Source organism: Dermacentor silvarum, chromosome 6 (genome assembly GCF_013339745.2).
Source record: "Dermacentor silvarum isolate Dsil-2018 chromosome 6, BIME_Dsil_1.4, whole genome shotgun sequence".
NCBI classification, from domain to species: domain Eukaryota; kingdom Metazoa; phylum Arthropoda; class Arachnida; order Ixodida; family Ixodidae; genus Dermacentor; species Dermacentor silvarum.
The window spans coordinates 166,375,332-166,401,404 of NC_051159.1; the positions used below are offsets into that span (position 1 = coordinate 166,375,332).

General features: G+C 45.0%; 2 protein-coding genes across 8 annotated transcripts in view; one reads left to right on the top strand and one right to left on the bottom strand.

Annotated features, from left to right (window-relative positions):
• Positions 1 to 535: 535 nt before the first annotated feature.
• LOC119456344 (39S ribosomal protein L41, mitochondrial) lies at positions 536 to 19,022 on the bottom strand. Its single transcript, XM_037718058.2, has 4 exons — positions 18,704 to 19,022; positions 16,397 to 16,491; positions 14,315 to 14,448; positions 536 to 699 (listed from the first exon to the last, which is right to left on the bottom strand). Exons 1-4 carry the CDS (start codon positions 18,867 to 18,869, stop codon positions 591 to 593), a joined length of 504 nt encoding a protein of 167 aa, XP_037573986.1. The 5' UTR covers positions 18,870 to 19,022; the 3' UTR covers positions 536 to 590.
• A 716-nt stretch (positions 19,023 to 19,738) lies between these two features.
• LOC119456345 (protein Aster-B-like) overlaps positions 19,739 to 26,073 on the top strand; it is a 166,148-nt gene continuing 159,813 nt past the window's right edge. For 2 of the 7 annotated variants that reach the window (XM_049669769.1, XM_049669776.1), the window contains exon 1: positions 19,739 to 20,132. In XM_049669769.1, coding sequence (XP_049525726.1) covers positions 20,008 to 20,132 — 125 coding nt within the window. In that variant the 5' untranslated portion in view covers positions 19,739 to 20,007. The remainder of the gene's footprint in view (positions 20,133 to 26,073) is intronic. The other 5 variants (XM_049669768.1, XM_049669775.1, XM_049669767.1 and 2 more) reach the window with 3 other exon arrangements.

A 26,073-nucleotide genomic window follows, 5' to 3' on the forward strand; every position in this document is an offset into this window, starting at 1 on the left:
TATTGACACTTGCAGCACCAGAGGCATCAGACTGAGGGTAAATGTCACAATATGTCACTTTCAATGTTACGCTCTGTCAAAAGTTACTTTCAACATGCATGTGAACCATATAAACATACTGGTACATGCTGGGGCTTAGGCACAGCGGCAGTTTTCTTAAAGGAGCCCTGTGAGACATATAATTTGATGTATTCCGCTACATATGCCACTAGAACGCAAAACAAAGAGAAAATAATAATAATAATAATAATAATAATAATAATAATAATCAAGTGAAGAACAATTCCAGATTTTCTTTGCGAGAGCTTGAATTGAGAACAGGTCTTTCTCTTTTGTTTGCGAAAGACTTATTACCAAATATGTTCACTAGGTACTCATTAAATTCCTCATACTGTGTCATTACCTTTGTCATCAAGCCATGCTGACCAAGGTGCGCACATTGCCACATGATGACCATAACGTTCAGTATGGTAGAGAAGATTTCACTCCTCGTACTCAAGGTAGGAATACTTTTGTGGAATAGACATAAGCATCGTTAACTCGGAAATGGGACATTTATTATAAAATCTACAGATGTAAACAAATCCCGCCTATTGATCTTCCATCTTGCGTACCCGCCACAGTGGTGGGAAAATGTCACTGCCGGTCTGACGGGCCCGCAGGCGTGCCTCCTCGGGACTTGGCTGTGTGTCCAGGTGCCTGCAGCAATTGAAAAAAAAAATAAAAAAAGAAAGCTTAGTGGTCAATGGTTGCCATATAATTCACAACCTTCATTATCTTCAAACTGGACGTTCTCAACACTGATGATGCAAATAATATTCTGGCCAATCTAACATTTGTTCCTAGTGAAAATAGCACAGCATTCATTCTTTTCAGATGCGGTATCTATATAATCTACCTTGTGAAGTTGTTCGGGACTGCGCTTATCAATGCACCACTACCTGTTGAAGTGGGGCTACATCTAAGCCGCCCCCAGACTTTCGTCTGTAGAACTATGGTCCACACTATAGATCCTGTTGGACTTTACTGAACAGAACAAGCTATATAGTATTGTATGAACTGCTGTCACTCTGTCTATGAACAATTTCTTCCTATAGGAAGGTGGCAGCGCGCATCACAAGGAGAAGAGGCAGAAAACTGGCACAGGTGTGGCGCGAAGCAGCTAGATGGGGTTAATCTCCAGAACTCCTACACAATACGTACATTTCAAATGCTTAACCTGTTCTCCTCCACACATCAAAATTTCTCATTTAAAAAATATATATATACATATATATCAACCAAGAAAGCACATTCCATCAAATTCCTTTTATTGTTATACCAGCCCACCATAGTACAAGCACATAGAACTTCGTTATAGTGAAGCCATCAGGATATTAAAAAAATCTTTAAACATATCTTCACAATAGCTCTAATTCACCATTTTGTCCTTTTGTAACTGAGATGAAATTTTTACAAACATTGGTTGATCCTCATTCAAGGAAGCACTAATATGGTCCTTTTTCAAACTCTGATCACAGGTCTCTGGGTATGAAGTGCTGAATTAATGTTGTCAATACATCGTTTGCTTCTGGTCTCGTCAAAATTGTATTAAGTCACACAAGCAGTCTATAATGATCCACCCCAGTCTCTCATGCATTTAATGCACTTCTAATCACATGAAGAGTGGAAGCAATCTAGGCTTTGTATGTGGCTAAAGGCACATCGTCATCACCTGTCTCATGTGCAGTGGCAGTAGATGGAGGAAATGTTTCAGTGCACATCTGGCCCCATGCCACCTGACACTACGCTAGTTTTTGCGGCTTCAACGTCACATTGCACCAGTTTTTCGGATGTGCAAGGTTAACCTCTTAACTGCCGATGACGAGGTAACTTGGCATCACAACGAGCATGCTATTGTGTCGATCACGAGTTCACTCGTCATGAACTTTACACAATTTTCGCACATGTGTACAGATGTGCAGTTGCTTGCAATTTTGACAACTAATTATTACACTCTGACATTTGCTTTTTTTTTTTTTCTTTTCAGCAAGGCCAGTAAAGATGCTATAGGCATTCCTGGTACTATATTATTGAGAACATACTGGTGCAAAATATGAAGGTCTAAATTACATACCCCACTTCAAAATTTTTTTTTATTTTCTCATTAAGGGGTGGATGACGAGTTAACTAGTCGTGAACTTTCCATGATTTTTGCATATGTGTATATGTACTATCAACCCAAAAAGTTTATGGACCAAGAGATCTGACAAAAAGCTGAATATCTCTGTAGCCTCAAAACGCCAGCTTGGTATTCCCATTTCCAGCCTCTACTGGTATACGCAAACAACATTGTGATGTATGGTTTTACTGGCTACTTTTAAAGGCTGCTCGGACATTCAGCATTTTCTGAGATCCCATGGTCCGTAAACATTTTTGGGCGATAGTACAGTTTCTTGTAATCTTGACAAATAAATAATAAACAATGACTCTTTCGAATTCTTTTTAACAAGACCAGTAAAAATGTAATAGATGTCCCTGGTATCATAATTTTAGAAAATATTGGCGCAAAATATGCAGGACTAAAAGACATTTCATGCTTTTAAAAAATTTTCAAAATGTGTCACAACAGTTAAGGGGTTAACCCATTTCGCTTAAGATTTGCAAACTGCTAGAAAACTTGGTTATTGACTGACCTGACCATCATTTTCGCAGCAAGACGCATCAGTGAGAAAGACTATAGTTCTTGGGATGTAAATAAAAGCAGTGGATAGAAACGGCATCACAGGAAACTGCAATACTGCACACAGATGCAGACCACAGGAAGGCCACAGCTGCTATCATTACATGTGTGGAAGCTGAGACTGATTCAACAAAGCCCTACCCTGACAGGAATTTAGGGCAGTCAGTGCATACATGAATTGTGCTAAAACCACGGTAGTTGCCATTATTCCTTACACTGTTATGTTTTTGCTAAGTCATACTACTTCATGCCTTTTCTTTTTTTGTTGCTGGCACCACTATTCACATCGTTCCAGAAACCGTAAAAAAATTAACTTGTGCTTTCCTATTCCATTTATTCGCTATCTTCACTACCGTGAAATTCTGAGCAAGCGCCCCCCCTCGAGCAAGTCGAAATTACCGGCAAAGTTAGGGGGGGCGCTATCCCGGAACGGCACCAAAATTCAACATGGCCACGAAAAAATTTTCCCGCAAAAAAAAAAAGAAGCGCAGTGGGAATAGCATTAAAATTTTATTGAACATGAACTTTAATAAGCCAAAGATGTGTTAGTGGTGTTTATCACTCTCAAAACCACCGAACGAACTACAGAAAGAGCGCATCGATGCTGCACCGGCGCGTCGTCGCGACCGGCGACACGAACATTGGTTATGCAGCTTCTATTCCAGGCAAAATTATGTCTGCTAGAGTAAAGGGACGCATAATGTTCCCTTTATTAAAAACCATGTCCACGGTGAAACGTTTAGCACTAATGAGAGTTCCGATACAAGTGAAGCTCAGCTGCAGTGCATGGCTACCGATGGCGGACAGCGAACCGCGGCTCGGCCATGCTCACATCGCAGCTGGTGGCGCCACAAATATCAGCATGTTTTCTTCATCGTGTGAAATTATTGCGAGGAGAAGGTAAAGCGGCAACAACGGTAACAAAACATTGCTGCTTTGGAGCGTCGGTGGTTCGTGCTGAAGCGCCATTCGCTACAGATTCTAAGTGAACTGAAAAAGGCCTAGCGACGATATCGGTGGCAAGTGATAGCAGCGGTGAAGCTGCCAGCGATGCCAGAGCATAGCCGCGACCACTCCTCTGCCACCGAGTGGTCACGTCGCTGTGCCGCAGGGAACTCCTCTGTGCCGTGCGAGAGGCAGATCTCGCCGTCGGCCGGCGGTCCGTGAACTACAGACCGCCAGCCGCAGTTCGCCCCGATGCATTCGTGTGCCCACTGGGGCGCCCGGGTACGACCATGATTCAATGAAATGGCTCATCGGGGCGCCCCGATGCGCACCGGTGCGATTTGCCGAATTTGCCATTATTTTCGTGGACTGGATGTGGCAGGCCAGTGTTGGTGCGGAGCAGGAGGGGGGGGGGGGGGGCTTTCCCGGAACGGCGCGGAAATTTGAAATTAGCAATGAAGTTAGGGGGGGGGGGGGGGCTCTTGCACGGGTGGGGGCGCTTGCTCGGAATTTTACGGTATATCAGCGAAAAAATGGATGGACACGTGTGCAAGTCCAATCGGGACCAGTGTTTCTCTTCACCATTTAGCTGTAGTTTCATATTACAGTATAGACCACTTATAACGTAACCGCTTATGGTGCAGGACCGGATATAATACGGTCTTTTCAGACTCCCGTTAATTTTCCCATAGCACTCTATGTATATAGAGTGCTATGCATTTTCGCCTCCATCGAAATGCGGCCGCCGCGGCTGGGATTCGATCCCGCAATCTCGTGCTCAGCAGCGCAACGCCTTAGCTGACTGAGCCACCGCAGCGGGTGTAGTTTACGATTACGACGGCACACAACTTCTATTATGAAACCTCACTCAACAACTACATTATTTCACATACTAAGCTAGCAGCAACAGTGCACCAATGTTTACAGCATTCCAGAGAGTAGTAAACAACTTTACTTAAGAACGTCTAGAATTTCAACAGCATCCAGCTGCTGTACTGGCACCTGCGTGATTGCCTAGGTTGACTTCAAAACATGATTTTATTGCGATAACAATTATATGGACACTCCAAGCGCATTTCTGCCATCGCCGTGAGGTTCTGTATAAAGTCCAACGGCGATAAAATCGTCGCCGCGCCCCATACGCTGTGTGTGCGAGTGAAAGCGTACGAAGGTGAGCCAGCAATCGTGGCTCAAGGTACCACACGCGAGGGAGGAAGGCAGGCCGGAAGCGGGCGGTCTTCCATCGCAAGCGAGGCACGGGTGTGAGGCGACGGAGAGGGAGGGGGGGTGCGTTCTGCTCCGTCAGCTGCTGCTCACAGCACGGGCGCCGTATCTTGAAAGCGATCTGTGATGTGTGCGAAGTGCGCGCCCACCCGGGCCTCATCTTCAAAGTGATCTATGATGGGGACATAGTGCATGTGCCGAGTGCCGGTAGCTTTCAATGCGCTATGCTTTCGCCGTTTAGTTCGCATTGTAGCGAGATGAGAGACAGCGCGAAGGTCAATTTGCTCACTGCTACTGGCGCGCTTTCTCACTCCGGCATTTTCACAGTGAGTTTCCGTGGTCATCGAGTGGGATCTGTTCATGCTACCTGCATGCGCGTGTGCTTGTCTATTCAGTTAGTAAGCGAATTTTACAACTTTATACGGCCCATTAAACTACTACCCTTGCTTCATATAGCTCTCTACTAATTTGCTATCGCAATTGATGCTTCGCCTTTCAGGCGAAACTGCGACATTTTTGTTGTTTCCAGCGTTTCTGAAGGCCAATTTTGGTGCATTTTACATATGTTCTATTCTAACCGTTTATCTATAACTAAACGTCTGTTCCGTTAGAAAAACCAGCCCTTCGCCACACTGGCATTGATTGCCATTAAAGTGAGCTACTATAAGCATATTCTCCATAACATTTGCGCAGAACCTTCCAATAGAACATTAACTACTTTACGTAGGTTTAACAGCATTAAAGTAAAAGGGTGTAAGAACACAACAGAAAATTCTTTTAAAATTACATTCAAACGCCTTGGTAACGAAGTGCTCGGGAGCTCCAAAGTATTTCGTTATAGAAGTCAGTTTGTTGTAAAGGTCGCACACCATACCACCCACACTATAGAACAGACTAAACACGTTCAACAAAAGGCAACCTTTGTTTCAGATGAATTCAAGAGAGACTAAAAGAAATAAGTCCCTAATTTTATTGCGCACTTTTTTTTTTTAGATGTAGAAGCTATGTCCCTCAGAATGTGCAATTGCAGCCACACTTATTGCACCAAGGTTCACAGCATGCTCCACGGAAAAATACAGCCACTACGCCAAGCAAAGCTGCAGATCGTTGAATGCTGCTATTGCCTCCCTTGCCACCAAATCTTTGGTTATTCATCACCGTTGCCGCTGTTGACATTCACGTGAAGTCCTTTTCGCTCTAGCTGGCTTTGAAGACATGTCTGGTCATCAGTTACGATTATATCATCACATTGTCATCAACTGCGACGTATCTGTCAGCTGTCACAATGCTGATGCACTGAAACAAGCCACGTACAAGTTGAATGATTCCTACGTTCCATACGTTCCGGAAAAAATTGCGAGAAAAAACGCACTAGCCGGGAAGACATATGATCCGAAGTCACTAAAAAATTTGGCAGACCCAATTGTAGTTGACATCTACGTAATTAAAAGCGTTGCGCCGACATGTGTTCTCATTTCTGTGGCTTCGGCAAGCTTATGTTAGTGCTCCTCAAATTCAGCCTGAGTGAGTAGCCTCTTTGGGTGGGGAAGTTTGGTGGGAAGTCTTGAAGTGCCCATTTGGAGAGAATCGTTGCAGCATGGGACGGCAACATGCACAGAGCTGGTGAGGAGCAAGCGCCCGAAGAGGCACATCGTTTTTGTATAGCATAGTGTTCAAGACAGCGACTGGAAACCGAAACAAGAGCGAGCTGGGAGGCGACACCAGAATATGATGCCGCCAGAGTGAAATATGGTTGCTCACTTCGCACTGCCTGCAGCAGGGAACGACGGCGCATTTGGGTTATAGCGTATTCAAAGCTTGCAATACACTTCCAACAGCATGACGCCACATGCTGTGAAACAGATAGGTGAAGATGATTATCGCAGTAGGGTTAGTGGCGATATCTGTGAATGTGACGCGACAACAACCCGTGAGGACATTTGCTAGTGCCATGGAAGGAAAAAGTGAGTGCATGCCTGCATTTTCACGTGACATAGGTGGGCGAGTACTACGGGCAAGCTGACGTGCCGGGCACCTACTGCTCTCGACCACATGTGCCCCGCGCCTTTCCTTGTTTACATGGGGTGTAGCAGCCAGAAAACATATCATACGATCGCAGTTTGCCAATGTGCTGAACATTGATGCCAAAAAACTCTGTTTTTCCGGAACATATTAACCAATAAAAAAGAAGCGTAACTGCTTGCATGACTTTTTGTGTTCTCGATCGCAAACGTTAGTGCTGGGACATCGTAAGAAATGGGATCATATCAATGAGGTTCCACTGTGCTTCTGACATCGGCATGCTCTTCAATAGCTGCCGTTAGTGCTAGCGCAGAGCGCACGTATGTGATGTCTGGGAAGGGTAGTGGCAGAATCACTACGTGCCTTTCATTGTAAACCACCAAATCGGTCATCGGGGACACGTAATTTCTTCGTTTAACAGGCAAATTTTATTGCCATAGAAATTATATGGACACTCCAGGCGCATTTCTGCCGTCATCGATACCGTGAGGTTCCCTATAAAGTCCACGGGCGATAAAATCGTCGTCGCGCGCCATATGCTGTATGTGCGAGTGAAAGCATGCGACAGTGAGCCGGCAATCGCAGCTCGCGCACGGAAGGGGCAGGAAGCAGAAAGGAAGCGCGCAGCCTTCCAGTCGCGCACAACGCTCCGGAGGGAGGGTAGGGAGGTGGAGGGGCCACGCGCTCCCGCCAGGCCTGAAGGCTCCGGAGTGAGGGCAGGGGGGGGGGGGGGGGCGTTCAGCGCCGCGAGCGCCCGCCCGTGCAACTGTATCTTGAAAGCCATCTGCGGCAGGGGCACAGTCCGCCCTCCCCGTCTTTTCATGGCTAAGATCGTGTTGATGCGACCGCCGGCAGGAAGCTCAATTCGCTCGCCGCTGCTGCCGCGCTGACTCACTCCAGTGTTTTGACAGCGAGTTTCCGCGGTCATCAAGTGAGATGCGTTAATGTTTGCTTGTGCAAGCATGACACCATGCTTGTAATTTAGTTAGCGTGCTTATGTTTACAAGTTTATACGGTCGATAAAACTACTATCCTTACTTTGTATAGCTGTCCACTAGTTTGCCATCGCAATCGATGGTTAGTCTTTCGGGGAAAACTGCGAATTTTTTGTCGTGGTCTTCTTTGTAGAAGCGTTCTCAACACATATGATAGATATTAATACAGCCAGGACTTAATTAGACCCTCGTTATACAGGTCATTTCGCTGTACAGGCATTCGACTGTATACGGAATCATGATGTCTCATACGACACCGTAACCACGCTACCAATTTCCAAGTTATTATTACTGGTCTGCATAGCGTTATGATTAAAGCAGTCTCTCAAAGAAGTGTCCAGAAAGAACTGCTTTTGAGTGACAAAGCAAACAGTAAGACAAGGGTCACTCATGCCTGTTCGCAAAAGAAAACTGAAGGCAACTTGAAAAGCGGTCAGCGGAGCTCAGTATTCAGAGAAGAGTTAAGCTTCTCTGCTTCGGTTAGCCGATGTTTTTGTTAATTTGTAAATCGCAGTTTCGGCTTCGACATCTTTGTGCCTGCGAAATGCTGCAGCACGAACGCATTTCCACAAATCACTTAGTGGATCCGTAGTGGAGCGTAGTTGCATCACTGGTCTATTTGCGAGAAGCACTTGTCATTGTATCATGTCGAGGGGCACCGAATAGAATGCATTTTTCTTTCTGTGAAAGCGTGCAGCAACGCTATGAAAATAGATGCAGCAGTTGTTGCAGCAGTGATGAACACGCCAATCTGCATTCACTGAGGCATGCTGCACCGCAACACACACAGCACGAGCATTGACGTGAGGAAAGCACATATTTAGCTGTTCAGTGTACTTATGTCCAACGTATCTTAACATGAAACATGACAAAAACCAATGCGATAAATTGGATGTACCTTCATAATAAAACTGCCAGATCCGTCTAACATTACTGTAAAACAAAGTTAAGGGGATGGGTCGGACGTACCTGTAGCCATAGCCTTCAGCTAAACTGCTGGCTGAAATTTGGTGCAAAGGTGCTATTGTGCAGTGGGTTCAAGCTTAACAAAGTGCATGTCCTCTGCTACAACGCCATTCAAAAAACGATTACGCTGCAACAGAACAGTGGCATCATTCGTTAGCGCTGTGGTGGAATGCACCTTTCACCATAATGGTGATAGATGGGGCCATTGTCCTGCTGCTGCAAAATCAACATTTTCCTTAGTGGCGTCATCATCGGCAACACGCACATTGGCTTTATTATGAACCGGCAAGTAATGCATGCAAACGGAGTACTATTCAGCTCAACCAACAGCACAATGGTACTTTTACGCAAAATTTCAGTGGAAATCAGCCAGCAGTTTAACTGAACTTATGCAACACTCAGTATATATGCAGCCCTATAGGATGAACTTGGTTTGTTCTTTTATTGTTCACAGAATTTTTTAGATCACCCTAGACGTGCAGCATAATTCCACTACTTGAGCTGGAATACTCACAGAAGCGGACATTATTTGCATGAGAAATCAAAATGAACGCAACTGAACCTCGTTGATAGGTTCCTCACTGTAGAGTTTCCCCAGCTGCTGAGTTGCATTTTCGCGGTCCCAACTTAAGCCTATTGACTCTTTTGTAGCATGTTCCCATTCGATACATTGCCATTCCAATGTTCCCACACCTTGCATTGCATTTGAAAGTGGCGGTCACGTAAATTTAGTGGTGCAGAGCAAATTTGCTCTCGCATGTTGCTACAAAGACGATAAATGCGTATACTGGTGGTTAAGCCTGTCAAGCCCTGCCCGTGGCCCCGCCTCATAATGCCAACAGTATGTGATCGTCAGTCCTGATAAGCATGTCTCAGCATGATTGTGGTTCTTGCCGATTTCTTCAAGTCAGCTTCGCCTCACTGTAGCAGTCTTATGAGGTGAAGCATATTAAAAGTAAAAAGGGGCCGCTGTCACTGAACGTAGTACATGTCTCTTATACACGCACGCAGGTGCTGTCTCCGGTCACAATACGAGTACCAAAATGTCTAATAACTGTACCGGCAACAGTTCAGATTTGTTTCTGACATTGCTGTGGTGATTTGGGGTATTCCTCACTGTTACGTTTTTTTCCTGTGGTCCCTACACGTATAAACAGGGTTCTACTGTATTTCACTAATTAACAGGTTTCACTATTTGACTTTCATACTTTACATTATGGCACATATTGAAATATTGCAATTTACGAATTGTAGCCAGTGACTTCAAAAATACTATCCACTTGGAGTGAATTGCGAGAATGACATCAGTTTCGAGATATGTGCTCCCAAAGCTTGTGTGTTCCAAAAGCGACAAAATCGAATGGTGTTTCACTGATTTTTGAGCCTCATACATAAAAAGGCAATTTGTTAAAAAATAAAATTGGAACAACAGTGCATTTTCCATGCAAGTATGACAGCACTTATCTAAAAATTGGTGACAGATCCAAGATGCATTACAAGTGCATGTGCTTTGGGAAACCGCTTGGCTTTAATTTGTATATTGCAATATATGTGCTAAAGTAATTAATTATTAAGTTTAATAATGGAATTGTGTTAATTACTCAATTATGCATTTTGATTTCCAGTATAAGTAATGTCCACCTCCTAGAGTATTCAGCTCAATGGTAAATTTGCGCTATATGCGACAGGCATTTCTTGAAATTCTGTTAATGTTAATAATAATAGCAAACCTGTATGAAGCCTTTCCCAACGAATAAACATTATGATATGATGGCAGCATGCGCATACGTACGTAGGGCTATTCCAATCCATTCTATCTGCAAGAACTGTTTGCTTAGTCATTACCATGCAACCGCAGGTGCGCGATAGTGAGCTTTCTGATTCTTTTTTTCTTCTTTCCCCTGCTGCTACCACATATGCGCGGAGGCGAGCGCCATTTGATGGTGCTGCAAGGAACCCAGCGGTGCATGCTCCACTGTGATTGGTTGGCCTATTTGGCAAGGGAGCAGCCAGGCCACAGGCACGGTCATCAGACCCGGAGATGTTTGCAAAGAAAATATTCACTTTAAAAATGTCTGCCATGCCGAACACACACAATGTTAGTAGTGCTAATAGTACCAAGTTATATAGCATATGCTGTACACACACACAACCAAAATTAGCATAATAATTTAATTTCTCCTTGTCAACTAATGCCTATAAAAGCTCGCAAGACCATGCGCTCGTAATAACTTGTAGCACTTTTAGAGAAAAATTCATTTTGTATAACCTTCTGAGGGTCACCGCCGTACGTGTACGGCAATGGAAACTAGTCCCAAGTGGTCACAGGCGTATACAGTAGAACCTCGTTCATACGTTCTGGAAAAGTGTGTGAGAAAAAACGTACTAACTAGGAAAACGTAGGGTCTGAAGTCACTAAAGAATATGACACACTCCAGTGCAGTTGACAGCTATGTAAAACGAAGCGTTGTGCAAATCGTTGTAGGTACCGAGAAAATTATGGGTGCTGCGAAAACTAATTTCAATTTTGTTTATCACTCAAAGCATTACCGCTAGATGCTCACTTGCATGGCTCTCGCATGAACATGCAATTAAATTTTGTTTACAGGTGAACACTCACAAACCAGCAAAACCACACAAGAGTTCTTGTGCATCTTGTCAGACGCACAAGAACCAATAGAATTTTGTCTAGCGATCAAAACTGATTACTGTAACTTTTTCCTCGCTCTGTTTCTCTGATAGGCGTGCACCACTGAGTTCACTTGCAGGTGCTCATATGGCATGCTTCGCCTTTGCTATGATTGCACATCCCTGAGGCCGTATTCTCCAACAATTCACTTCATTATTAATTTGTCTCGAGCCCTTCATTACTGGTTCGGCCGTGGCTTGGAGGCCGCTGCACTGCTGTCTTTGCTTCTCAGCACACCCTCAATGCAACACATGACATAGAAAATGAAATGAAATGAAACTTTAAGAAAATATGGGCCCTAGCTATGTCAAACCTTTTTAAAACACATAGATATGTTTTGAATATTGTATTAAATCAATTTTGCTTGTTTTTTCTCAAAATAAGTAACTCTAAAACATTTGTATCTGCAATAAAAAATGTGACCCTCAGAGCGTTAAATAGCCAAGCAGGTGACAGAATAAACCGGTGAAGCCAACAACATATTTGGAAACAAATGTAAAGTAGATGTCGGTCTACCATCTTGCTTATAAGTGCACGCTACAGCTGCACACCTGACAAGACGTGGCACAAAAGGTGCCTTCCATTTTCCGCAATAGTGTATTGAATATGTTGCTGTAACAGCCTCTTTCATGGTAGCATTTTGAGTGAGGCACACACTGGCCTCAAGCAAGAAGTAGGCAAAAGGTGATGCACAAGTATGAACAGGCCGAAAACAATATCATCACAGTTCGGTTGGTGAGGTACATTTGTCGCTTTATTTTCTGGCATCTACCTGTATCCCCTTCTATCCCGCCTGGCAAAACGGTAGCACCTCACCAGATGCTGTGAACATGCCGTGATTTCTGTCTGTACAGTGCTTTCCATGAATACAGCAGGGGCTTAAGCTCGCAAAAAAGTGATGACTGGCTTATGCCAGAACCATACCACAAAATTCAAACTAGACGACAAAATTCATCAGGAAAAAAAAAATAAAGAATTGCGGTTTCACACAATTGCAGAGCCGACAGCAATAACTTGAACAACAATGAAGACACATCGCTGTGAATCTACCTTCTTTTCATTGGGTTAATTTCATGTCTCAACAGTGTCTAGAGTATTGAGCATATAAAGACTATACAATGCAGCACACTAACCTTAAGTATACAATCTAATAATTCTCGAATGAGTACAGTTAAACCCGCTTATAACGAACCTCCATGTAACGAATTCCTGGATATAACGAAGTTTTTCTATTCCCCGCCGTTATTCCCTATAAGCACATGTATTTGAGACCTCAATGTAACGAAGTGGCAGCGGGAGACCCCCTCAAAATAACGAATTTTCCCCGCCAACAAGCTAGAGATTTCGCCCCAAATTTTAAATCATTTTCGCCCCATTTTTGCGCGAGCAGCAATTGGAAGCACCTTCTCCGCCGCGACGGAATGCGAAACGGCGGCGTCAAGCTCGAATTCACGGCGACAGCGAGGACAGATCGAGTGCACATGTGCGTGCATGCGTGAGGTTGGCCTGCATCCCTCTACCCAGCGATACTGCCGCCATGGGCGTGACCTTTCCCCCTCCCTTCATTCAAACCTGATTCCATTACTAGCTGCAGCTGGCCTAGCTCGCCAAGCCGGCACTCTCTTTTTTTATTTCAAGTTGCCGAAAAAAATTGTTTTTTTTTTCAACATGCTGGCAGCGCCACTCTTTGGTTACTGTGCAAGTCTTTGCGCTTCACTTCACTAACCAGACACTAGGTGACACTATACGATGCTACGACGCAAGACCTCCTTGCTACGACGCCATCGTGTCGCTCGCTCTTCGTTTACGACGCCTCACACTTGTACGAAACGACACACGTCCACGCATCCAGTACCTGGTGTGACATTCCAAGGATGAGTGCTTCGACGAAGAAACGCAAGATATTGTCTCTTGAGGACAAAATGGCCATCTTGGACGCCGTTTCTTGAGGCCAAAAAAAAGACGGATGTAGATGCCAAATTTGGCATCCCAGCTAGTTCTTCGTCCACAATTTTAAATGCGAAAGATGCGATTCACAGCGCTGAGCAGCGTGGCACGGACGGCAAGAAGAAGAAGTTGAAGTCATCTACATACGCCGCTAAAGCTGTGTTCCCATAGTTTATGGACATGCGGGCACGAAACGTACCCATCAGCGGCGCTATTTTGCAGCAAAAAGCAAGGAATTATGCTTGCATCCTGGGCTGCGATGATTTAAAAGGCAGTAACGGGTGGCTCGAAGGTTTTAAACGCAGGTACTGGTTCGTCGGCAAAGTGATCAGTTTCTTTTTCTAATTTTCGTGCCGAACCTGCATATAACGAAATCCTCATTATAACGAAGTTTTTCGGGAATTTGTCAATTTCGTTATATCCAGGTTTAACTGTATTTAAATTTTGTGGAGCAAACTGACAGTTCCCATTACAGGTCTTCATAGATACTAAATGCTAACTCTGGCCATGTATCACAACTGAAGAATGCATTTAGAACACACTTTAATAAAATTTCGGTGATCAATATATTTTAGTGTATAAGCCATACATAAAGGTACGGTGCTCACCAACAGCGGCGGTTATTCAGCAGCGTACATCCGCTGTTATGTACCAGCGGATAGGTACATGTTTCAATGTGTTGAATTATGGCAAAATATCTGAATGACAGCGACATCGAATGCGTCCAGGGGAGTCAAGAGCTCTTAACAGTCGCTGCTGTAAAAGAGAGATGGTGTGTCACATTCAAATGTAAACCGTGCTCACCTGACACTCTTGTCTGCTTGCCCATCCTTGAAGTCCTTGGCCACTGCTTCAGAGTAGACAGCATCAAACAGGTCCCGGGCTGTGAATGGCCCTTGGCACACCTCAGGTGCACGGTACGAGACATATGGACCCAACTGTGCATAGTGTAATTGCATCAATGAAGCCAATAATAACGTAGTGCTGAATAAGAACCAAACACTGTCAAAAGTGCACGTTAAGATCTAAACCTCTTGAAAATAGCAATGCTTGACATACACAAAAAAATAAATTATAGGTCAAAGCATTCAAACTCGTGCAACACATAAGCAATTTACTTTTCACGCGTCGAGAAGTCATTCTCTTTTTTAGTCCGGAGGTCAATTTTTTTTTATTGAGAGACCATTGATACACCGTTCTTTCACCCTATCAATGGCAAAAGTTTTGATGATCTCTCTAGTAAGTTTATCAACACTCTTTCCTAATACATTACCATCATGGAACACGGTGCTATACAGCCACACCCCAAGAAGTGCATAGCCAGATAGCCATCAATAGGAACAAGGAGGGCAGTTAAAGACAATATGCAAACAAGGATATTAAGGTGATGCTGCTTACAGATACTGAGAGATCAAGGCACCAATGGGTGATAAGTCAAGTGCATAGGGTATTTTTAAATTCACCGTGGTCAAGCCTGTCATCAACTGTCGTGGTAGCTCAGTGGCTATGACATTCTGCTACTGAGCATGAGGTAGTTCACTTCCCAGCCTTGGCAGCTGCATCCCCATGGGAGGCAGAATGCAAAAGCTCCTGCGTGTAACTTAGATTTAGGTGCTAGATAAATAACCCCAGATGATCATAAAATAAGTCTGAAGACTCCCTATAAGGTGTTTTTCATGTCTTTAGTGCTGCTTTTCGACATTATAACCCAAGAATTAGTCAGTCAAGTCTGCAGTCACATCTCTGCTCTGAGGTAGCACATGTAGAACCTGCAAGTGGCCGGGGTACACGGGAGAGCAGGTGGCTGGTACACATCGAACGCACCACCCGACGGCCCCCAGGAGTCTACAAGCGCCACTGGCATCTCCAAGTACTCGGACCCAACAAGGTGGACACCTCATGGCGAGGTCTGAGAATGAGCAACCATTCCAAAGGTCTTTCTTTACCTCTCTCTCAAGCTTTTTATGCACAAGCGTAGATGCCCCATCTGTCAAATCGGCGAAATTATGTTTGTCGCCGTGAGGGAAGCGAGTGCTGGAGGTGGAGAAGAGAATTGCCACGTCCGCGTCCTTTCCGTTTGTGCTTTCATACCGCAGTGCTCGCTGTGCATATTCGCGGCATACCTTCTTTGCATGTGTAGCAATATGCGCTTCCCCTGTGGCGCACCAGGCGTCACGCCATCAAGATCAATGTAGTGTCCGCGACTGCGTTTGCATGCACTATTTCCGTTGGTGGTTTGACATCGAGGTGCTTGCTGTGCATGTTCACGGCGTCCGTACGCTTACGCATAACCCGCGTACTCGAAGTGAAACGTCACTGTAACTTTTTTGTTCAAGCTTTATTGAATGTCACGTGACTCATTGCTGTTTGATTCTTCTTCATATCTGAACTTAGTTCCAGGCACGTAACTCATGTGGCCCTGGTGTCACTAGAATCAAGCTTTTATTTTTAGATGGAACAAGTTTGATCCTATGAGCGAGAAGAATAAGGGGAATTAAAAGCTTCAATTTTGGTTTTTTAGTAACAACTACATCAAGCCATTACACAATGAGGCCACAGAAAGCATTAGATAATTCAAATTGATTTTTTTAGTGAAAAGTACAAGGGAAATTAAAGGCTTCAATTACGTTTATTTTAGTTATAACTGCATCAAGGCATTACAGAATGAAGCCAGAGAAAGCATTAGGGAATTCAAATAGCTTTTAACAGTGGTCAAATGAAAGGTTTCTACGTTTCACATACAATATTTGAAAACAGAAATTAGAATAGGCCTCCAGCTAAAGCTCCCTCAAGAACTTTTGACTAACAAATATAGTTACAGCTAACAGCTCAGACTAAACACAATTCACAAGCAGTGAGACATCCTTGTGGAAGTGGTATTCTTACCTGGCAGTTTGTGAGGTCAGGCACTACCAGTTCCGGAACCATCTCAGGTATTGGGGGTCCTCGGCCTGACACAGATGGCTCACGCACTCCATATGCTGTGCACGCCCCCATATAACAAATCAATATATGCTACGCTAAAAAACAACACTTCAAGCTGCACACCACTGATGCTAAGCCATCTGGCACACTAGACAGCAACACCATAAGTACTATAAGTACCAACACCATAAGCATCATAAGTACTGTAAGTTAATTTCTGTTCATCTTGAAGAATAAGAGTGTACGTCTGCAGTCTCTTTTGTCCCTATCAGTTTTTATGCACCTATTCTTCAAGATAAGAAACAACTGACTTTAGAAATTTTTAACCACCAAGTGCCTGGCAACGGAAGCCAAGATCCCTAGCCAGAAGTGATGTTTGACCCAGAACATAAATAGCCAGCGTAGCTCCTTGGCATGGCCTCAGAGACTGGGTGGTGCCCACGACCTGCCCAAAGTACATTGGAAAATTTCTGAGTGACCATGTTAGGTTTAACATAATATCAGCTAATTTCATGGCACATCATCTGCATGGCACTATTTAAGGCTGTTAATGAGAAAATATGATGATTACCCGCCCTTCTGCTTTACCAAGATTACTTGAATAGTATATAGTACTACTCATAAATAATTTGGCTAAAGAAAGATTTTGTAACAGTTGGCCTTAAACAGACAATAAGAGATTTAGAATAGGGGCCCCAAACGTTTGGGGTCCCAAAAAAATAGCGCCGACGCCACTACGCATGCGCGAGATGCAAACTGCGTTTTTGTTTTGCATCGGGCACGCTATTTCACTGATTTAGCGGGAGCCCCAAAAGCTGCCCCAAAAGCTTTGCGTCAACAAACATGGCGACACCCATCGAACCGACGGCTCTAACCGAGCACCAAACTTTGGTCGATTAGTGGTAACGCGTGAAGTTCATAACCTGGGAGAAGTGACAGCAGTTATTGCTTTCTCTCAACTAACTTGTGTAATGAAGATTAATTCATTAAACGCCGCTGATTCCGAATTCGACTTCATGGCTCGTAGGCCTAACGTGGATTAGCTTGGCTGGTACAGGCACGTAAAGTTGGTTACTCAAAATTATGGGCAACAAAGCGCTTGCTGCTAAAGAATAACCTCTAAATTGTAATTCAATGCAAAAACACAAAAGTCAAAATTACTCTTATCATAAAATGGTATAGTTTATTTTAATATTTATAATAGTTTTTCTTTGACACTGTAGTGGCGCAGCAAGCGCAAGACGCCATTTGCAAATGCATAGCCCTATTCTAAAACTCTTCACTCCTGCCTGCCCCAACGCTAACACCCGCAAAGCTCTTTGAAGCCCCAAAGTTTTAGGGCTCCTATTCTAAAGCTCTCTGATGTTATGCCTATCATTTTTCATTCCACTACTCAATCCATATTCCTCAGTTTTTTTTTTTTTTCCAATTTCTTTGTTATCCTAAAGGTTTTGGCCCTGTAGGTTTGTGCTATAGGAATAGACTGATAGCATGTAAGCTAGAGTAGACAGAAGAATCCTCATAGTGATGCCAGCATGTCGACAAATCAGGCATCGCATGAAGGAAACAATAGAGAGAAGGTGCACAAAGGAGGTGGTAGGGATAAGTGCCATCTGGCCCCTGAGATTGATTCAGAGCTGCCATGTATGAGCAATTAGGTCAATAAATGGGAAAACAAGACAACATGTTTGACATTATCTTGTCCCACCAAAGGTTCAACTATGTGACAACTATGTGTGTAATAACTGTCACTTCACTTTGTAAACACAATACAGGAAGGAGCATCTTATTGCAACTCTCGCGAAAAGTTTCGGTAAGCATAATTGCGCAAGAACACGGCGTATCTTCGCGGTACCGTGTACTTCTGAAGGGAATTGGGCGCTTACAAGTCAAGTGCGGACGAAAATAGCTAGCAAGCGCGAATACTTTTTTTAGCCTATTTCAAGCTAGTAGCAGTTAGTTTGTTACCAGTTAAAGTGACATGGTTTTCAGCCGACAGCTCTATTGCGTTTACAACAAACAATGATCACGGCAATAGTAAAACGATATCGCAAGCATCAAATATGCATTTCTCAGAGCCTGACTGCAGGCGAAAACTGATCAATACTGGGTAGTAACGCGCACAACTGTTCTGTAGACGCAGCCAAGCAGTGAACGAAACTGCGCAAGCCCCAGTAACGGTTATCCGCAGTTCCGAGAAGTAGCAGCAAGGAGTTCTGCGCCGCTTTCCACACCACGGAGCCGCAGTTTATCAATGAGGCGACTCACTCTCAATCACACGATCCTTGCGTTGACGATCGTGAAATGTCCCACGAATGTTGTGCACAGGGAACTTGCGGAAGTTTCTCTTTCCGAGGCATGGTCCCGTCGTTGAAACGCGCCTGACCTGCGACCACGTAACTGTGGCTACTTGCTTCAACGAGGAGTTCATCATGCGCCCAGTTGCCTACTGTGCCTTGTAGATCGCGGCAGTTTTCAAAAAAGAATGTATCCTCACGAGACTACTTTAACTGCTCGACCAAGATCAAGCGATTTAAGCGTTGCCGGACTAGATACTACCGCAAACTTCAGTGCTTTCTGTATTCCCCACCGCTGTCTCTCACAATGTTTACAACTGCCAAAATTTTTCAGGACAAACTTTAACTGTTGTTGCGTTTATAGCAAGCAATCTGTAATGCCAAATAAAAAGTAGTCGTACAAAAAGTTAAGTGCGTTTTTTAATAAATAAATAACAAAATACATTGAAAAATTTGGCGCACCTTTGTGAGGATGCCTAAAGATAAAATATTTGATATGTATCTAGAAAGAAATGTTAATTGTTATTGAGAACCTTTACAAAAATTTTTAGAAAAGACGAAAGTAAATTTATTTTGAAATCAAGCATGCGGCATCTCTTTGTCGTCGCCCCCATCGGCTCTCAATTTTCCCTAGCATACGTCGAGTAAAGAATGTAACGCAATCGAAGAAAAAATGCTCAGCAGTGTTGTATTCTGTGGTTCTGCAAGCTACGACATGCAATGGGTGTATTATGTATCGTAGCAACTACAAACTGAAACAATTACGCTGTAGTTTATTCAGTCTGAACAATAAATTGCGCGCTTATCACCGTTACAGTGAGACTCGACGAGAAGCTTAGTTTCGTAAGCACCGACTGCATAGCTTGCTTCTTTCCTGTGTTTATGGCCACTTTTCCGAGACCGTTTGTCTTTTTCGGTAACGCTTTAAGTGGCCAATAGTGGCGCTTCAAGCGACGTAAACGCATACAAAGCAGTGTATTGCATGGTATTGCTGAAAGCAAAGACAGCGAAAAGCGGCGTAGCAGACGGTGCGCGCAACACCGGCACAACAAGTACAGTTTTTCTTCCCTAGGTCTAGGGAAATTGTATTTGCCATTCGAGCTCTCGCTCGCTGCGCGGCTCGAGTACTATCGGCTCGGCTCGGACCGCTACGCTTGCATCCCGCCGAGAGATCGGTTCGCTGGGGCACCCCTTGCTGGACCGCGGCTACAGTCCCGCAGCTGTTTTGTTTTCGTATCGTGCGAGCTGCCTCTGTGTGACGTGCAACATGTGCTGATGTCCACGGCCGAGCTCTTGATGGCTCCTCAAGGAGGCGGCGGCGACCGGTCATCGGAGAGCAGCAGCAGTAGCCAGGCTTCTCTCAAGCGCAGCTCCAGCTCCAGCGGAGGAGCGCAGGAAATGTGAGTTGCTTTGGGATTGTCGGGGGAACGTATGAAGACGCCCGCGCCGCAGACCGCGTCCGCGCGGGGTGAACGAGCCCTGGTGATCGGCGTTAGCAGCTGGGGGACCGTGTGTGCACCTGTGTGCGTGTCTAGACGCCGCTGGCGCACGTGCGGCGGTTACGGTGCGACGACGCCAAGGACGTGTGGTGCGCGGCTCGACCGGCCGGCCGTCCAGCCAGCTGACCGGTCGAGCACGGCACGGCCGGCCTTGGCTTACAGACGTCTCTGACAGTCTGATGGTTTCTTTTGGGGCCGTTCCTTCGGAGGAAGGCTTTTCGTGTTGTCTCGGCTGGCAGATCGGAAGGCACTCGAAGCGCTATCACAGGCTGCTGCGATAACACGGCAGAGCGGCTCGAGGATGGGATCGGTAGCTTAGTTTTTCAATTCTGGCGGCCCGGCTACGGCGAGAATTTGCCTGAAACATACGTGTGCGGGTGTGGGCCCGATGATGAAAAAGGAACGTGCTATATCAGTTGCGCTTTCGCATGCGTATTGCTTCGGCGAGCGCAAGCTCGATCAATGCTTGCCTAGAAATTCAACCGTTCTCGTCGTCTCCGTCGCATTTTCTTTGCCTACGTGTTGCTCAATACGTAAAGGCCGAAAGATATGCTGACCCCCTGCCGACTGTGTTAAGTTATCGTTAAGAAAGTGTCGAATACATGCTTTGTAGTGTAGAAATCTACTCCACGTGCATCTCTGCCTCGATAAAAATAGGAGAATACTGACTTATAGACGTAAAAACAAAAACTAATCAAGGAGACGTTGCGGAGTTCGGCGTTGCAAGCAAGGTCTTTGCAGGTGCCTCCTTGGAATCTCTCTTGAATATCAAAGAGCACTTTGACGCACGTATAGACGAAGGACATCCGAGGCAGTTTTGCATAAGCTACATTAAGGAATCTGCCTTCACAGCCGTGTTTTAGTAGTTCAACCAATATGCTGGTATATAATAGCATGTAATCGTGTGCAAAATAAATAAATAAATAAAGGCCTTCTACTTTGTGCGTCACACAGCTCGGCTGGCCATTACAAACTGCGCTGTTCGGCGCCTTAAAGGCAGGACTACCGAGCCTCGTGTGACGTTCACTGCGATACAAAAGAGTGCGATAAAGCTTGACAAAAGGAGATCAATCGTTCATGCATTGCGCACGGAGATATACGTAGAAGTGGGGCATTGTGTTTGCTTGAACAAAGGAATCGGACAGTGTGTGGAAAGGGTGAAAGGTACGGAGTGTTATAGGTGCAAGCAAGGAATCAGTAAAAGAAAACAAATGTCTTAACGTAATAATAAATGTGAAGCCAAAACTCCATCGATCTCCTTTTCGCTTGTGTGTGCGTCAAAGTGAGAGTCGGCTGATTCACTTTACCAAGCAAACCTAACTGTCACGCGGTTCTGCCCTTTGGTCTCGTGTGTGCTATACGGAAAACCGCTCGGAACGAACGAAGACGCTCAAAAGATGTCGTGCTACATGCGGCTCGGGTTTCTGTGGGAATCGCGTTGCAGCTTGCCGGATGTACAAGATAGAATGATACTTGACTTCCCTCGGACTGAGCATCTTCTGGACCCTGACGAATAGCCGCACTGCAAGCTTAGGCGTGAGGCTGAGTATCACTGTTGATAATGAATTTCTTCCTATTCAAAACTCTTCCGGTGAAGGGAACATGGCCCCTATTCCCATACATAGTATAGGATATACGGCTCGCCCTCTTTTATTTCCTGTAATCGAATACGAGCGAACATCCGAGAAAGACGACCTTCGAATATCGAATTGAGTAACGAATATTTCCAATTTCCAAATAAAGTAAAATACAGTCGTTGCATGGAGTCCGTTTGCTTAAAAAAAGGCGGGGGGTTTGCATGTAACATTATCGATACGTCATGCCGTTAACTGGATGGCAGATCAACTGAGAAGGAAAAACTGAAAGGTGGTCGTATGTGGTGGACCATTACAGTAATAAAACAAGGAAACGGCACGTCAACGGTGTCGTAGTGGTGTAGTATACTGTACCGAAGAAAATGCTATACAGCGCCGCACATCGTTTTAAGGGAACCAAATGGAGATATTGGCTAAATAGTAAATTGCTTTGCCTAAACCAAGAAAACAAATTTGTAGTCTGCCTAAGGTGAGGCAAGCTTATTGTTCAAAAGTTCTCCTCCCTGCGTTCGCTAAAGAACTGATGCGTGTGTATCAACCGTGATTCTCCTGTAGCAGAATGATTCAGGCGTGTCCCTGCTTTTGCATCGGTTTATTTCCAGGTAGATACTGCAGCAACTGTTATACCTTATGGTGTTGGAACAGAGACGGATATTCGACAACTTTGAACACGTATCGAAAACAGTGACTATTCGATGTGTATTCGAAATTTCCAATATTCGCAAGTCCCCTGTCCCCGATGACGAGTACAGTCGAGGTGCGGAAAACTAATGAATTCTCCGTGTGTGCGGCAAATCCGTGTTCGACATGTTCTACTCCATTGACTACTGTCCTGACAAGCTTGTTGAGCGTTTGCCCAGCATAACTAGTGAAAAGGAGGAGGGGAGTGTAGTTCCACGTCTACTCGTCGACCTAGTAACTAATTCGGTAAACTAGATGAACCAGTTCGTTCTATAGTTTTAGCGTGAAAGCCGCTGCAGCTGCCACAAACGAAGGAGGGCGTGTATCAATGCATTTGTCGTTCGGTAATTGCAATGCATATGGAGCAAAATTCAAAGTCAAACGTAACATTAAAACTTAAAACCGCACATAACTGCGCCACATCGCTAAAACTACAGCCTAATTACAGAATTACGAGAGGTAACTGAATAACATTACCGTGTGTACGTGCAGTGCACGACGCGCAGGTCGGTATTAGACAACCTAAAGGGGCGCTAAAGAACCCTAACAAATCAGTTTAGCTTGGCATGGCATTGTTTCAGTAGGGCGGTGTGTGTTCGCGGATTTCAAGTTATTTTATCGTACTTGAGCCATTTGGGAGCATGAAATTATCGAGACGTAACATATGCTACATTGAGCCCTTGCTTCCTGTAGAATGCAATGTACTCCTTCCTTACTAATAAACAATTAAGCATAGGTCCTAGCAGATGCCGTCAAAATTGACGTTACGGGGAGCTGGTGCAGGATCTGGCGTCGCCATCGTATTTCGAGTTCGACTGCTAATTCAAGAGTGCACTGATTCCGTAGGCTGCAGTCATGATGATTTACCGTCATCAGGTGCGAGATTAGCTTTCCCTTTTTTTTTATGCATTGATTTCAGAGGGTGCTTTCTGAATAGGAGCGTAGCGATTGTTAAAGATTGCGATAAAGTGTAATCGCTCGCAGATGCGAAGAGTGCTAGCGAAAACAAAAGAGTACGTGTAGTATTTGAAAGGTGTATACCGACGTGACATTTTCGACCTGTCGCCTCGTCATTAAATGAAAGTCCAAATACTCTAGACTAATAAAGAGGTGCTAGCAAGCGTCAAGACGTCGTAAAGAACTTGTAATTACACTTGTTTCTGGTAACTAGTATCGTTTCCGGTATCCAAGAGGTGGATGCGTTATGACGTCATGAAACACTGGCTCGCCACGTTCTTGCGATCGCTGCGGCTGCCGCACGCGAGCGCAGCCAGAAAACACGCGCGGCAGTCTTGTTTGTTTATGAGCAACGACATACGCAACGTCATCAAATTTTGCCCTGTCTCATGACGTTGCTATAATGTCGATGACGCCAGCTCCGGCACTTCGAGACCAACATTGAGGTCGTACCGGTACAGCCGGATATACGATAGCGCAACAAATATGAAGGAATCGCTAGGACTGGTCTCCTTTTGGCGAACGCCGTAAACATCTTCGCTTAAAAGTTCTTATACAATTTATAATACCAAAGTGCAATTGTGGCTCCGTCATACTTACACCCACCTCATTACATGGGTGCCCGAGGAGACCACGCTTTCAGAATTCAGGAGTACCTCCCCAGGACAGATCTTTTTAGATGTTCTTTCTTTCCGAGAACCGTTAAGGAATGGAATTCGTTACCGGAGAAAATCGTGAGCCGGAGCTCTGCTCATGTGTTTTATTCTGTCTGATTCGTATTTTGCCTGGCATGTTTTATTCTGCGTATAATATGCTGTATAATGCCTGTTGGCGCGGAGGGTTTTAAGGGGAAAAATAATAAAGAATAAAATATCTGACATATGTTTCCAAACGTGCCTATTCGCTAAGTGTCATCATTTTACGTGCACGAAACACGTGGCAGAGTCTCTACAACTTATAAAATATGTACCGGCGCTCCTTTAACATCGCATTCGCTCTTTCAGACAACGCCGCACTTAAAACGTCTCACAGTACATTGTACACTGCCTCGTAGCGAAATGCCAGCCCTTTACAAAAGTCAGTGTTCTGAATTCGAAGCCCTAACATACCTTACAGTGCGTAGACAGAATTCAGCGACATTCCTAACCACCGCGACGTCGTCGTCAAACTATGGTTATAACGGCGAGCGCCGGTTTTGTGCTGACAGGGCCAGACCCGCAAATGTCAGGGCGAGCGCTCACGCCCGATCGATGTTCGGTGGAGCGTCAGCGACCGCTGTTTGTCGCGCCTCGCTTATCTTTACGTGTACACAGCAGCGGCCGCCCCCAAAACACGAGTTATTGAGGGTCATATTCCTACGCCAGCCCAAACGAGGCTGGCTCTTTTTTTGCGCGTATTTTACAGTGCACGCAAAGTTTCCCTTATACATATATGGTTGTGACATTCTGCGCGAAGGGCGCCGTGTCCGCACCTAGGGACGCCATTGCTTGCACGTCAAGGTCACGATGCTCAAGGGACACTTACAGGACAAAACTATGTTCACTCGGACCATTAAAGTATTTATGGGAAATGCTATTTTGTTTCATTTGGCGGAAGAAGTTGCTTATTACTGGGAAAAAAATTAGGACCAACCTTTTCTTTCTTAAATATTTTCATCCACCCGAATGTAGTAGGGAGCTAGAAAGTGCACCCATATTGGTTTCTCCGAAAGAAGGCTTCGCAGTTGAGGAAGATTTCGTCTTGGTCCGGGTGTCGAACCAGGAACAAACGCCTTTCCGGGGGGGTCTTTCTACCATCTGAGCTAACCTGGAAGCTAGCAGATCTCAGCGCGAGGGCGAATCAATCGCAAACTGGAAGCACAGGGACACTGATGGTTAACAATATGGACACCACCTAAAACAAAGTGGTGTTGGTTCACCTCCCTGCCTTTGCTCTCTCTCTCTCTCTCTCTCTCTCTGTGTATGTGTGGGGGGTGCTATAAGCACGCAAAACAAGCCTGAAAGACCAGTACAGGGTAGCACAAACCCCAGTTAAACGAAGTGAAGTTAGGACCTTCCGTTCGAGAAACCGTCGCAAAGGCGCAACCGCAAGACTCCGCAGGTGCAGCGGTGTTTCATGGCGCATTACGTCAACCGTGACTCCTATTGTCTAGTGCGTTTTTTAAGGGCTATTTAACGAAGAAAAGAAATAAAGCTCGTAGCAAGGCCGGCGGCTGCGCCGTCTCTAATGTTTCCGGCAAGGTAGTTCAGAAGCATGCAGTTGTGACGCAACGGCTGGCGCTCGGAAGCCACCGCAGCGCTCTGAGGACGAGAAAGCATCCGACCCGCTCAACCGTGGCGGACGAACTAGACGCGGGCCACCTGCTACACCACGGCAGCAGTGGCTGAATCAGGTTTGACAAACGTGACGTGCTTGAGAAAGTGCGAGTCTGCACTTCTGTGCGCAAAGGTTCGCTTTCCTTTCCTTTTGTGCAGGTTCGGGACGCCACACAGACCTCTATAGTATTCTGTGGAGCCGGTGGTATCGTCTGTATATAGCCAGCGCGAAGGGTCATTGCCGGCTTGGCATGTTTTTTTTTTTCTTTTTTTTTAATTTGTATTGCCTGTGCA

Coding starts and splice junctions, on each gene's coding strand:
- LOC119456344 (XM_037718058.2), bottom strand. CDS start 18,869: ATGATGAACTCCTCGTTGAAGCAAGTAGCCACAGTTACGTGGTCGCAG. Junction 16,492..18,703: donor CAAGGATCGTGTGATTGAGA/GTGAGTCGCCTC, acceptor GGGCGTGCACAG/CATATGGAGTGCGTGAGCCA. Junction 14,449..16,396: donor CTGACCTCACAAACTGCCAG/GTAAGAATACCA, acceptor CACTATGCACAG/TTGGGTCCATATGTCTCGTA.